Source organism: Anser brachyrhynchus (genome assembly GCF_964034855.1).
Source record: "Anser brachyrhynchus genome assembly, chromosome: 4".
In the NCBI taxonomy this organism is placed as follows: Eukaryota; Metazoa; Chordata; class Aves; order Anseriformes; family Anatidae; genus Anser; species Anser brachyrhynchus.
Window position 1 is genome coordinate 55300309 of NC_137698.1, and position 15769 is coordinate 55316077.

At 36.3% G+C, this 15769-nt stretch overlaps 1 protein-coding gene across 5 annotated transcripts in view; it reads right to left on the minus strand.

The window, feature by feature from the left end:
- The window catches only part of KLHL5 (kelch like family member 5), a 56595-nt gene that overhangs the window by 16638 nt on the left and 24188 nt on the right, over positions 1-15769 (minus strand). For all 5 annotated transcript variants that reach the window (XM_080590808.1, XM_080590805.1, XM_080590807.1 and 2 more), the window contains 3 exons: positions 14326-14508; positions 6564-6700; positions 5925-6121 (listed from right to left, as the gene is read on the minus strand). In XM_080590808.1, coding sequence (XP_080446934.1) covers positions 5925-6121; positions 6564-6700; positions 14326-14468 — 477 coding nt within the window. In that variant the 5' untranslated portion in view covers positions 14469-14508. The remainder of the gene's footprint in view (positions 1-5924; positions 6122-6563; positions 6701-14325; positions 14509-15769) is intronic.

Consider the following 15769-nt stretch of genomic DNA (forward strand, 5'->3'; position numbering starts at 1 on the left):
GCACACTAATGAAAAACCTCTGCATTAGAAGCATCTACAAACTAGGAAAAAAATACCATTTTTAGGGTGAAAAATAGGGATCAAGGTGTGAACAGAAGCAGGACGGGCACTGCAAAACAGGTATAAATTTGGCAACAAAATGGCAAACAAAACATACAGCACAGTTTGGCACTGCATATGCCAAAAGACACCATGACAACAAAGGCATTAAATTCAAAGTGGAGTACCTCAGTACTCCAAAAATACTAATGAACTGAACAATATTGAGCAAAGAGAAAAAGAATAGTAAGGATTAAAACAATCCATCTTATTTGAATGCTACACACATATAATTATGCTACAAGATGTCTAAGAGGAAAGATCAAAGTGACTCCACTACACGGGTAACTCTGGAGTTGATTTAAGAATAGGAAACATTAGGAAAATAACTGGAAGTGTTAATCTGTGCACATAGTAACTGTGTATTCCTGGACAGAATTTGGAAAGGAAATTTTGAGATTTAGTATCTGAAAAGCTTTCCTAGTAGAGAGAACCAACTGGCTACGCAAACATAGCGCTTCTGCATGAAAATTGTAATAGGTTACAAGGGGGACAGAACTCTCTTTACCTCTTTAATTAATTCCGTGTATTACAAAATTAAAGTTAAGAAAATGAGCAAATACAGATAATAAAAATGGTGAAAGGACCATATAAATATTCTGTAGCATTACCCACACCCACTTTTATTTATTTTACTCTGGGAGTAAATTGAAGCTGAAAAACCATCAAAATTATTTCCAGGTTTAAACACGCCATTCACAGAAATTCAGATTCCACTGAAGTCATTTCTTTCATGGCTGCTTTTTGGTTGATTCTGTGCTAGAGCATATGCAAGCTGGAGCTGTCCTTTTAGTTTTGCGGAATATACAGGAAAATCTACAGCAGTATACATGCTGAATATACAGCTGTGACAAAGAGAAAAGCCAACACTTACTACCTTAAACTTCCCATATTGTCTATCCGGGTCACAGGAAGAGGAAGGGGAAAGCACCTGCAGGGAAACTTTCCTTTGTCTCTGAAGGCAGTGACAAGCTGATAAGACAGTTAGCAATCTTCTTTAGAAAGCTTTTTTCCAACTGGATTTAATCACTTCAACAGTTGTTGTGTGTAAAAAGCCTGATTTTCCTTCTTGTTGCTTGTAGACAATTGCTTTCTGATGGGAACAAATTCAACTTCCTCTTGCTCCAATTCTATTTTTAAAGTAGATTCCTTGTGAGCACAGTATCAAAGCATTCCACTGGGAATACAGCCACAATCTTTGGCCTATGTCTGTTTTTCTTTTCTTTTTTTTTTTTTTATGATCAAAATCTGACAATTCCTCTTCCTCTACAGACAGAGATTCTGAAGACAAAAAAGAGGAGCCAGCGTGTCATCTCCTAGCATTCTTAACCTCCTCATTAGCCTTTGCTTTCCTTCTTCTTATGGGAACTCTCTGTGGAGGAACAGGATATTTCAGAGAACAAATGGTCTGCAGTTTCGGTTGGAAACTTTATCAAACGAGTAGCCTGAGTTTTATGTACTGGCTAAAACAGGGACACAGTAGCATTGTTCATCCAGATCGTAGCCTTAAATTCACCCCTCAGCAGCTGCAGAGTGAATAATACTGATATTCTTAACCAGAGGCCTGTCTTGGTACAGAGCAAAAAATATTACGAGCACATGAAGGAGGTCATGATATTTATTTTTAAGTGATACTTCATCCCCACAGTTGAATCCAGTTAGATAGTTAGGCTCCCTCTGTACTATATCAGAAGGATTAAAATCTCAGAGTGCATCAAAATACCCACAGGCTGAGAAGAACTGTACGCAGGAGTCCCACAGGATGCTCTAACCACAGGGATCTGTTTGAACTCCAAACTTGGGCAAAACTGAAAAGCAAGATGCGTTTGACTCATAGGATCTGAAGAGGAATATAATTTTGTCATCTAATGGCTGCTTTGGTCAGCTGGTCAACTGAGGTATGCATTAACCAAGAAGAACTGAGCTATCTGACCTCCTGGTAAACTGTTATAGGCAGATATATATATAGGATGGCAGCTACTTTCCTTTTAGACAGCTTTCACTGCTGTGTTTAGCAATAAACCAACCTAAGGGTTCTTCGCATGCCCTGGGTTTGTTTTGGAGTACAACTACTGCAGCTTTGCACCTCCCTACGTAGTTTTGGGATTCTGAGACAGGCTGGGCAGCATGCAGAAAACTATTTAGTCTCACCAAGACAATACTGATCTTTTGTGCTAGTCAGAACTGTACTGAACTTAAAAGACAGAAATATCCTGAGTTTTCACAGCTGAAAACAAGTGTACAACTATTTTCAAAATCACTGAGCAGGGTACTGCAATCTCAGGTGCAAGAATATAAAATCATTGCTTTAGGCATTGACACAAATTTTGGGTCTGGCCTTCTGTAGACAAAAAAGTGTTGAAATTTCTCCCCTTTTCATGTCCGGAAGACTTCTGATGAAATGTAACATGACTTTTCACTATGCTTTAATGTGTGGAGAGGTGAAAAACAAACATTACAAAACTATCTAGACACGGATTGTCTTAAGCACTATCGCATTTAATGTTTAAAGTATCTTTTTTTTAAAATTGTAATTAAAGTATAAATTTGGCTACTGATGAAGCTACTGATGCTTACCTAAGCACAGCTACCTCTACTCACCACAGATATTTCATGTTCTGAAAATAACATTGGCTACCTTTTTCTCATCTGAAAATATTAACTTCCCTTTTGTGTGAAAGAGGAGTGAATGGTTTTCATTCAAGGTACGCTATCAACTATTTCAAACAAGCAAGAAGACAAAAACAGCTGTTTCTCTGACCTGAAGACAGCTAAATTCATCAGCAGGCATTATGCTAGAGGGCATGAAAAATGCACAGAAGGCACTCTGTTTGAAAAGGCATTATGAATTAATGTGAACAGATATACTACTGTCTAGCCTAATAAAATTTCTAGATTTATAATTGTATGACCCCAATACTACGTAAAAACTACAACAAAACAGGATAATCTCTGTACAAAAGATACCTTGATCTAAACACATCTGATGATCCTGTCAATTGTATTATAAACCCAATGCATAAAAATCAAATACAGAGTTACTCTTTAAAGTGCATTACACCCACAAGTGATCACTTCAGTTTATTTCATATTTCACTTAATGCACCCTGAGGATTTTTCAAGCTTTGCTTAGCTTGCAGTGTCAAAAAATTGACCTGTTTTGGTGATAACTTTGAAAATTTCTCTCTTCTGAATAAACAGCTTAACTGTCTACAGAGTAACCAATAAAATAATGCAACACTGAAGCCCTTTTAGCGTAACATACATCTATAAACTCTGATATGAAGAGATGCAGCATTCAAATCCATCCGACTCATTTATATTTTTAATCACATTGTATGGTGCAATTAAAACCATGCCACAAAATCATGCTAATGTTTTCCAGTGACACTAATGAATATTACTTAGACAGAGCAGGTCTATTAACAGAGGTAAGCCTACTGGGATAACTCACTGATTGGTCCTTCAGTTTAACCAAATGCTCATCTCATCTGAATATCTGGTCTTCATGTAAAGAAATATTTTAATTAAGCTGGTGAGATGCTAATCAAAATAATGCATGTGTCATAAAAACTGTTAAAACTGAGAAGTTGCTTTAATTGAAGAAAAACAGGTATATGACAATTTCATTTTATGAAAGGAAAAGAAAATCTCACAGAATGTAACATATATAAATTAAAATACAACCATTTTGTATTATTCATTACCTCCTACTTCAAAAAGGAGCACAATTACATGGAAAAGCCAGAAGTATATAACTACTCAGTGTAATCCCTCATTATTGCAGCATATAATTAGTTCACTGTTTTAATAAGCAGAATTTACAGGTACTACCAGTGTGCTTAACCCTTATGCTCTAATACTTCTTAATGGAAAGAGCACCGAGTGGCCAGCACTTAGTACTGCTGAACATTTTCTTCTTTCAAACAGCTTTTAAACAAATGAAATTACTTGGGGATTTATTTTAATTGACAATTCAATTGGACTATATATTTCTATGCAGTTTCCATAGCAACATTCATTTCAAGCTAAAGAAGCTGCTTCTCTATTACTCATTATTACAAAAATTCAATTTCATGTCTCCATTGGAACTAAACAACATTAAAAGAGGCCTCGGGAAGAATCCATCTAGCACAACTAATTAGTTTTGAAAATGGCTTTTTAAAATCCACCTAATTTAAATTTCATCCACATCAAAGCCTTTAAAGCAACAATTTTGCCACAGAAGTAAACAATGGCCAAAAGGCATAGAACTATTTTCCTGGGGTCTGAGCAAAAGAAAGATGCTGTAAGAGAGAAGTTCGTAGCCTCTTTCCCCCATAAAAAGCCATGAATTGTCAATCAAAATAGTATGACTACAATCCCTAATAGTGATCTTAAGGATACATGAGTCTAACATTTATTAACTTTCTGATCTTGGCAGTTGACTGATAAAGGTTGGGAGGGACATGGAAATAACATACAGGCTTATTCTGAAAAAGAACAAACAGGTCAAAGGAGGAAGGCTCTCTTTGTGCTTTTCGTGTCACTGTTTCTCTCTACGTTAATTCTAATAGTCCTCAAAGGCATAAAACACGTTTATCTTTGCTGTTTCATCTAACTGTCTATCTAATTGAAGTCTTCTTGTTTTCATTTAAGCAATAATGAAGGTCAAGAATGGAACCATGTAAGTTACAATCTACACACTATTTATTGACCTCTTTTGGTAAATTTCTATGTGTACATAATTTAAAAAGATTAGAGATCCACTCACTGAGGAAGAACAATGATATCATTGGAAAAGAGATGGCTACTTTAAACTGTAATAAATACTAAACTAAATTTACTTTAAGCCAAGAAGAAACAAAAAAGACGACAGCACTTTCTAAAACTGCACAAATTCAGAAAGCAGAAGGAAAGCCATGGGCTTCTAATAGCAATTGCACAGCAAAAAATTAAACCTCTTGGATCCATCTAAACATAGTGACAATGCAACACCAAACTACACAGGCAAATTAAGTACTATCTCCATTCCCACATCCCTAATGCAGTATCTTCATGACCTCATTCAGGTCCCAGGAGCTTACGCAGGCAAAATTTCATCAAGAAGAGAGAAAAATACCTCACATAACTCTGCAAATAACAGATGAACTGACTTAACTCAGAGATAAGTATCCTGCCTTCTTCTGCTGATAACATTACTAAAATATGCTGGTGAGAAGGAAAAGAACATTTACATTAAAATAAAAGCATGACTATTGAAAAGATGAAATTTAATTAAGTTGGCAGGTCAGTCTCTCTCTACATGAACTCTGCAAATATCATTGGCAAATTTGCATTTGGCCACATATAGCCTAAGATCAAATCGTTTGACGCCATGCTGATATTCTTTTACTAAGAAATCAAGTATAATACAGAATCTGTCTTGGTGAATACTTACATTTATACCCCAGGTGTAACTTAGAACCTGATTACTCCAGCTCATTATGAAATTTTTTGATTTATTGATCTGTTATTTTGGACTAGACGACGGCAGCTAGCCCGCTGTTAAGTGTGTAGTTTTTGACTGACAGAAATACGAACTAGCCTTTGAATGATTTTATTGAACGCGTATCACACAATTCCACTGCCATTACAAGGAAGCATTATGCATGCCTCCTTTCTTCCAACTCTAAACCAGCAACTTTACAGTTATTCTGTCATTTCTCATCATGGTAACATATGTGCATTCTTGTTTGGAAAATGGTCAAGGCTTTCTGTAGGAAAAACACTGCTATTTTACTCAGACAAACATTCTGTATTTTGCTTATTAAAATAACTGGATGATGCTTAAAAGAACAACATACCATAGTGTAATTGTGAGCCACTTTGTGCAAGTCAGTGCAACCCTGCGCATCAGCAAAAGATCGGATTCCAAGGCAATTGGACGGGTGAAGCTGCTTCATGAGGAATTTACAGCATGCTTCTACAACCTGAGAGAGCTGAAGAAGGCAAGCTGTAGACAACAGGCACTCAATATTATCTTCTTTTAATTCAAGGCGACCTATCAACATTAAAAAGCAGATGATACATTTTTGCATTTAAAATTAGTTAAATTCCGCAAAACTCAGATGCAACAGAATTATTTACAGGTTGTGTGACAGAACATAAGGCTTGGCAAATATCACCTTCAACTTTAGATAACCAGCTTTTAAAAATCAGCACCTATAATGATGCAAGGAAAGGGAATCCTAATAAAATTCCTTTTTCATCAGTCATTATACATTCAAAACATTGAGTTAATTTGTTAACTCAGCATATAGTATTATCAGAGAAACTACGTCTAACCAGGTTGCCTCAGGTAACAGCAATGGGTTTTTTAATGTAAACGCGGAATTAAATTATGTGAATGACAATTCCTAAGAGCATTTGAAATCTAGTAATAGAATATAATGCTCACAGGAGGACAATTCATTAGATCAAATTGCCATTTTCATTCTAATTACCTGTATATGCATATTGAACCAGAGCCCACAATGCATTTGGCTCCACACCTTCCATCTTGATTTCCTCCTGTCTTGCTTCCCTTACATCATTGGTAAACATCGCTGCAAAGTAGTCCGAAACAGATGAGAGAACCAATCTGAGCACATCATGCAGGAGAAAGACAAAGAGAGGAAAAGAAAAAAGCTTAGTCAACCTGATGTTTGTTCATTTATGAGTCATTATTTTACAATTTGAAAAAATGTTGTACTGAGAAAAACATTTTTAAATTGACAAACTGCTCCACACTCCAGTTCCCCTCTATGCATAACGAAGTACTGTGACTGAATCTACATTTGCTGCTGAAGTAAACAAATTACTCTTTCAAAGCTCAGTGACTTTTGATAGTCTACGTGGCAACAACCCACAAAACCACATAAATTGGAAATTGAATATAAAGAAACATAATGGAAATTGGAAAAAAAAAAGTTGAGATCCATTTGTATTATATCGGTTACGTTTTCAAATGTGAAAGAATGACTTGCTAGTCCTTTTTCAAAGTGCTTTAAAACGCTTTTACTCTTGATGCACACATACATTCATCTACTAATGCTGGTGACAGGACTACACACAGTCAACATGGAGATGGTACAGACAACAAAACCCCATAAGGAGGAAAATATGCCGCACAGGACAAACTAATTAACAAAGTAATCTCTTTTGTGGATATGTACTGAGCATTTTATTAATTCTGATTATTTGAAGATACGGAGTAAGTAAATGTGGTAATATGCTCAACAGTGTTTCTTTTTGCATTATTTTTATATGTACTTCATGTTTTATTCTCAGTGCCACTCCACATATGTAAGCATGAAGATGTCTCAATATGCGTTCACAAGGCTAGAGTTAAAGAAGGAGATCCACTGAAGACAGAATATTCAATCCATACTTCTGCTGTGTGAAACCTACCAGAACTATTAAGGAAGCCTGCTGTTCTTGTTCCCAAAATACCTCCAGGAACAGCCTTGTAGGTTGGATCAATGTTTGTGCTGCAGCAGCACGCTATTGTCCCTCTCACATAGAATTCAAATCTAAATACACTTGCATAGTTACTGAGCCACAGAAACACCAAACACAAGAATTAAGCCTACAGCAAATATGCTACACAGTCCATCTGCATATATTCAATAAATCTGATACTTCAGGAAACATCAGTTTATCCTGTGTTGAGTCATTACATTGGCTTGTTAAGATGATAGAGATGCGGGACCTCAAAAGAGAATAAAATTCACTTAAAATTCGAGCACCAGAAGAATAAACCTCAAATGTATTAATGGCAAGGATTTGCAGGTACATATATGAAGTCATAAATTTAAAAAAAAAACCCTGCCTCTTAATTAACTGCAAAATTAACTGCGAAGAACTGTCTCTTAGTTAATTAACTGCATAGTAATAAATATTGACTGCTCTCAACTACTTTTTTTTTCCCTGCACATCTTCTGAACAATAACCATTTGGACAGGTCTACAGTCAGGTAATCATTTTTTTCTACTTGCTAAGTCAATAGTGTTCTGTAAGAGTGTACATGGAAAAAAATCTTTTTAAAATCTTGTATATTTGAAGAAGTTTTGTAATGAGAAATAAGGTTCTGTTATTTTAAAGAATATATGGTTCTTGAAATACAAGATTTATTCTGTATCTCATTTGTGAAGAAAAATTAGAATAGAACCTCTAAATGCATCACTTCTAAGCGTTTTAACCTCACGTTTAATGATACCTGCAATTGAATGGAAATATTGCCTCCTAAAGATCTGCAGAAGTTCAGTGAAATTAGAGTAAAATCATATAAACAACATGGGAGAGTTTCTACAACTGCTTTTTGATTTCACAAGATTAGATCTGTGTGTGCAAAATAGAAGTTCTTACCACAAAGCAAAGTGTGTAGATGGACAGATTTAAATAATCCAAGTATCCCTGCAATTCTAATTAAAAAAAAAAAGAAAAAAAGAAAAAAGAAAAAAGCAAACAAAATATTCAAACTCTGGCAATATCGTCTTGAACTTCTATGTAGAATAGAGCGTGAAGAAGAAAGGTCTGTGCCATGGGAAACAGAACCTAACACCGAATATTGACTTTTTTTTTTTTAATCTAACAGCGCAACTGTTTTAGTTAGCTGCACCATTATATACAAAATGGTTGGACTGTACTTATCTTAGCAACAACTGTTGAAGAAACGCCAAATAATAACCCAAAGCTCTGGACAAACATCTCCTACCAGCTGCGGTGGTATCAGCAAAATTCTCCCAGTCATTTCCAGTCTTGAAGTCCTCCAGAAGAAATTATTTGAAATTCAAAATGCAATCCACTTCGTGTTTTTGCTAACCTTGTTCAGACTGATGAGGAGGTATATATGCTTCACAATGTTATGTGCTTTCCAGAGAGTGACTTCCATATGCCAAAACAGCATGTCCAGCCCAGGAGTAGATTAAAACAAGTAATGTACCAAAGCATATATTACATGGATAACAATTTTAATTTTAGCCAACAAACATGTTCACAATAAAAAGTCTTTGAACAGGTATCCACATATTTCTCTAAATATAACTTTTTCAAAGAAAGAAAGAGGATTGAAAGATACAGTGACAACACATCAAGGTGACACTGAGCTAGCATAAAAGAAAACACAGCCAGACTCTCAGTCATCTGGCCTTATTTTGTCCCATGTTTTTCTCAGTAGTCAATAAAAATCAATTACTACTTTACTCATGTCATTTGACACCCACTTGTTCATTGATTTCTTAATCTCATTACTAGTAACTGATTTTTCTTTCGATTTTTTTTTAGATTGTCTGAAGATAAACTGCATTCCTACATACAGATTGTACAATGTGAAGCAGTTATACCTTCATGTAACTGAACTGTCCACAGAAGGATTTCCCCACCCTTATTTGATGTTTTTGCTAAAAAAGCTCTGAAATAGCTATGTGACAAGTACAATTTTTCAGAAGAAAATCTGTGCAATGACTATAGAAACTACACTTATAAATAATACCCACAATCTCCCTGACAGCTTGAGCCATCATCTGCAAATATGGGCTTCCTAAGTATTTAACACCAAAAGATTCTCTATTATTTATAAATCATTAAATTAAAAATATTTGACCAAATCAAGAGTTCACTGGGAACTACTGATGCTACAAAATGCTGCCTTTCCTCATTTAGAAACTGAAGTTATGTTTTTTTGTATTCTTAGTTTGTAGTCTTTTTTCTGTCAGTAACATTTCTTTCCTAAGTAGCCCAACCAAAATGCCTGAGAGAGCAGTTGTGGTGGTATTCAGCTGCCCAGCTGGGTACAACCACGACACCCACAAGGATCCCTGAGCCCTACTGATCAGTCTCTCATGCAGACAAAAAAGTATGCAAATGCCAAAATTTTTCATCTGGAAAATCGTAAAATGTGTGAACAGTTAGTCTCTCTGGAAAAACATTCAATGGTTACGCACTAAATACTGGCAAAATCTGCATGTTTCAGTAAGCTCTCCTGTTCTTACGGGAGGTTCTAGGGTTACTGATTTCTTCAATTTCTGTGGTTTGTACTGATCCAAAACCAGAAAGAGGCACCACGACAGCTTAACTCACTTTGAAGAGCTAGGCTAACTTCATTGTTACTTACTAAGAGCCAGTAAAACGTGTACTTCTTGAGGGAATGGCCATAAGGTGCATCATCTAGACAGTTTTCTAGGCTTTCAAAGCAATTATTGGGTAAAATGCTGACAGCTGCCAAACCTGGCACTTTATAGGTTCAGTATCTCCTAACCTGATTCACCTGTTGGAATGAAATTAAGCTTCCTAACATCTTCAAGATAAAAGGGGCAGTTCCTAGGCACCTCCTGTTTTCTGGCTGCGTAGCGGCTGAGAGTAGTCCTAGGGAATTCGACAGCTTGACCTCCTGCTACGAAGCACCGCGTACAGTGGTTGCTTCAGCTAGTTTCTACTCTCGATAACAAAACATGTCAGTAATAAAAGGTGTATATGAAAGTGGTACCATCCCATACAACCACTGTGTATATTTAAATTAAATTCATTTAAAATACCCAAAAATACATGTAGCGTGCAGAATTTGATGTTGAAATGACATCCAGTTACATCTTTCTTCCAGGGAAATCAAACCTTTCAAAATTCCTTTGCCACTTCTGACACAAAACGATGGTTACAATAAATCCTTTAGTAAAATCTTTCAGAACAATCACAGTTAGCAGCAACAAATAACTTTTTCGCATAAACCTAGCACAGAACTGCTTTTAGATATATTTTGATTTTTCAGAAACATACCGTGTGTTCAACTTTTATAAACATGTAATTACAACAATAAAAAAACTGCAGTGCAGAATTTACAAAGTAAGATAATACAGTATGTGAAAGTAAGGAAGTATTATTAAGCCATATGGAAAAGAAGTACAAAGATAAATAGACCTCAAGATAAAAAAAAAAAAATGCCTGCAGACCAGGATTTGTACTCTTCCAAACAAGTTTACTAGCCACTAGAGTACATAAGCTTCCATTTCCCTTCTTTCCTTCAGTGCCATGCCTTTTAATATTTTCATCTGTCAGTGTCAACACGAAGGAAAAAAAAAAAAAAAAGGCTCTGCACAGATTTTCAGATTGCTGGTTAAAGAATGTGATGCAGTGCAGGCTTTAAATCCCCTCTGGCCAGAGATCTCCCATTCCTTAAGTGAGTTCTGACCATCAAGTTATTACTAAACTTTTACTGTGGATATAGCAGTTAGATGAATGTAATAAACAGAAACGTAGTAAATGACCTGAAATGTCTGAAATTGCTGTGGACGCATGAACACCACCTGATACAAAAAACTAGACTCCATTTCTCACATTTAATAGAGTCCAGCAACATTTCTTTACAGAAGTGGAGGGTTAGGGAGTAGAAGTATAATGCATTTTTTTCCATGTAGAGAACTGTCCCCTTTTCTACTTACTTTTTGATCTCTTAAATAAGTTCTAAGCTATAATTTCAGCACAGAAGGAAAAGATAAACAGCCTTAAAAGAACAGAAAATGCCATATTCAGAAAGATTCTGGCTATGTGTGATACTCTTACCTGTAGTAGACTCAGAGCCCTAATTCTTTGAATAGACTCAAATGAAAACCTCTCAGAATTTTACAGTAATGTACTACCTGTGCTTTTTACTATTGCAGACACCAAACTCACTGCTCTTTTCTCCAATATATACTTACTTCATATACTTCAGAACATTCAAGTATCATGAAAAGCAGAAACTGGGAATTAAGAAAAAAGATACAAGAACTATTCAAAATTGCAGGTTCAAACCAGAAAATCTGCAAATTGCTCTATACAAGAGAGTGATTAATAATAATGAAAAATATTCTTACTAATTCTATGTGACCACATACCGAGAAAAACTTTTTTAAATTAAAAAAGCTGTCCAGTGTAAACAAACTTTGTTTTCTTACATGCCCTTAGTGTGCTAAGCCTTTAATCTAGTATCTATTTAATAAATATTGTTAGTTATTAAACCTTAAGGTAAAATATTCACGACTCTTCTGAAATATACGGAGAGTTCCAGCCTGCGGACAATGCTAAAGAAGTCAGAACTTGGACAGGTTGATGCAGGCAGTACAAATCCTACAGAATTTTTTCTTACAACACAGGCTACAACAAATGCATCAAGCCAATCTTCTCACTGATTTGCTTTTTGTAAATTTCTGAACCAAATGTGACATTTCCATCTTTATATTTTGTGCTCTGGAAAAGCTCAATTTTCAGTGAGGTGCTTTGAATGCACCGAGATGAAGACCGTAGTTATTTCTATGTTTCCCTCAGAAAATAACTTAAAACAGTAAGAGAAAGAACTTACTGTTGCAAAAGGCAAAGCTTCTTTGTAGGCTGTTCTAACATTAAAAAAGTGAACTAAGGACAAACATAAGCCTCCCACCTCCTGCTACAAGCACACAGTGTGCTTCTTTGGCCTAACTTTTGTGCATATTTAAAACACAATATTCCAACTACAGCAAGATGCTTCTCCTCCTGAAGAGGAGGACAGAGCAAGTAACAGGTGGCAGCATGAGCCTAATGCACTACAGAAACAGATGCAGTAGCAGAAACTGAGGGAGCAAAGTCAGTTCTATAAATAAATGAGGAACAGGTAAAAAAACACATTAAAGAACTTTTTAGCATACAGAATGTTGTGTTTATCTTGTTGAATCAAAATCTTCCAGTCCTTAGGAGATAGTTGCAGCTGTCCTCTGCACCCTTTCCACGCTTTTTAATCATTAAATAAACCAAACCCAGAACTATATACTGCAAAGGTGCCATAAGGAAGTTAAATTATTTCTGTACTATTATCACAACTATTTTTTTCTGTTTACAGCAGTTTACAGCAAGCAGTAAAAAAGCTCTTTGACTTCTAAATTACTTCAGTGGGTGCAAGTCCAGTAGGGGTACGTGCATTCCCTGTTTTCATCTGATTTACTCTTTGCATAGGAACCATGAAGTTTTGTGATTAATTTGAACAAGCTGAGCACTGATCTTACGCAACTCTGTAGCCATAGGGAAAGTCAAATCAGCTTGCTCAACCACACTTCCTTTGTCTCTCCAAAAAAATTCATCATCCGCAAAAGTGTTTACAAAGGAATCGAGGTCAGGGGCTGGGGGGAGAGCAGGGCCACCCATTTTAGCAGTAATTGCAGAAAGATTTGCTTTATCCCTGATTTTTCCGTGTTGATTACAGTCTTGACTGTTTAAAAATGAGGTTTCATAAAACAAAGGCTCACTCTGAGAGCAACAGCAAGTTATACTGTAACTACCTCCCTGCTCCCCAAGTTGGTTCCCATCCCCATGCTGTCCTTCCTTCAGCTGCGTTAGTACAACAGTGTGGCTGAATAAAAGCAGAAATCTGGCTTTTTAAAGAAAAATACCAAACCCAAACCAGAAACCTATCCCAGACTTTATTAACTATAACAGCATTAAGCTGTGGTTTCACTGCGAGGGTAGAAATCAGCGATGGAAAACAGGAATGCTTTAGGCTATTACTCCTGCTGTAGAACTAATCTTACAAAAACACAGTTTAATTACACCTAGGTTCCTATTCAAACTATTAATCCTGTGCATTAAATATCATAACATGCTTCAGTTATTCATACTTCTGTTTCATAATCTTTGGTATTTTCCTAGCATTTAAATGGCATACTGTATTATCTGTTAATTATGCAGACGGCAGATACGGTAATGTTTGATCAAATTCAGCCTATTAGCACTTACTGTCAGTGCTCAGTAATCTGCTATCAAAGGACTTGTTACTATGGGAGACAAAAAACTTCATGTGGACAAGGGACTGTCCTTGTTGCTAATTATGACTCCAAAAACTTAATTATAAGTTGAAAGAAAAACTCATTCTATGAAAATTTATTTACTCCATTCAATGGTACAAAAACTACTGCTGCTGTTAATGGTCTTAGGCTGCATTCGGGACTTTTTTGGGGTCTTACTTTGTTATGCAAATACCTTACTATATGCTTGGAGACAAAAAGTGTAATGTGAAAACACCCCAAAACATTTTTGATGCTATGTCACATACAAAAGACAGAAATTAACTTTTAGTTTACAAATAAATGTTAAAAAAAACATAAGCATGTTTAAAGTATTCCAAACTGTTTAGGATGTTTGGATGTTTTACAAAGCACAGAACACACACTTTGACACCACATTTGTGAACTGATAAAAGGTTACTCCAAATTATAACAAACTTACCTGTGAGCAGGAATTCTCCGATCACCAGCAACTAACACCACGTCACATAGTTGTTTGTGTCTTAGATAATTCTCCATCTTTTTAAAAGTTTGTTCAGCGTGATTGAGAGCCTGAAAAAACTCATCTGATGTACAGGGCTCCATAGTTTGACAAGATGATAAGGTATGACTGCTGTTGGAGGTTCTGCCGAAGACAATAACAGAAATCTTAGTTCGCACAATATTAAGGTGCAACAATTCTCCATGCAGATGATAAAATGAAAACCACATCCATACTCCCTTCCAATTTTATTTCTGTTCATATTCATACTTTCTTTCTCTAAACCCAATCTAAGCCCTTATGAAAACAGATACAATAATTCGGTGCTGTACTTTTCAACTAACGGACATGCAGCGATCAGTCCAGTAATCACATCTATCTATCACTGTCAGACAGGAGAAAGAACAGGCATCTACCAAGACCCTGCAAAGTGAAAAAATGATGGAAGGATGCAATAAGGAATCACACCTCTCCCTGCCACCCCATCATGCACATATGTTAAAATCTTACTTCACACTTAGCTTGGGATGCCTAGAGCAAAACTTGGCATATATGGAGCCAGAAAAGGAGTGTGGATGCAAGGGAAAAAAAACACATGAAGAAACACATCAATATACTACCACTCCTGCTGCATGAAGCCTTAAGTATTTGAAATGAGATCCAGCACAGAAGAAGTCAGTAGGGGGGGAAAGCAAGGGTGGATGGGGAGAAAAATTATTCCTGTCCATACACAGAGCAGTTAACAAGAAAGAGGGAGAAAAATATAAATGGAATGCATGGGTCTAGGATATACAGGAGCCAGATCCTAACTATGTAGACTGAGGGAAGCACACCTTTTCTTGATCACAATTTTTTCACTGACTACTTCTTACTTTGCACTGTGCAGGCAACTTAAAAATATACTCTAGACCTACTATAGTATTTGGAAAGACATGGATTCATGAGACCGACATCCTGAGCCCTGTTCTCACAAAGCTCAGTCCTCAGCTTGGGATACTCATTTGAAGAGGAATCCTCAAATATCAAAGTCTAAATTTTCAGCAGAAAGATGTTCTGTAAAGTTTCTGGGGTGTGCACATGTGCCCAGGTAGCTAAATAGGCCAAGTAATCTGACACTGAAACTCAGATCTAGTAATGGATCAGAAACGAGATACCTGCCTACCTACTTCCCTGGAAGGACTTTATCTTAAACGTGCTCTGAAGTTGTGGTTAGGCATTTATTTAAGCTGTGTCAAGTTCTTCTCACCCCCCATGAGTCACTTGTTCTGCTCCACCACCGGCCCCTCTGACATGCTGGAACAAGTCTTCTTTGTGGCCATGTGTGAAACCGAATCAAGGAACTCATATACCTGGAAAATAAGTGAGGGTAGGAAAAAAACTACCTTTCTCCCGTATCAACTCCTTG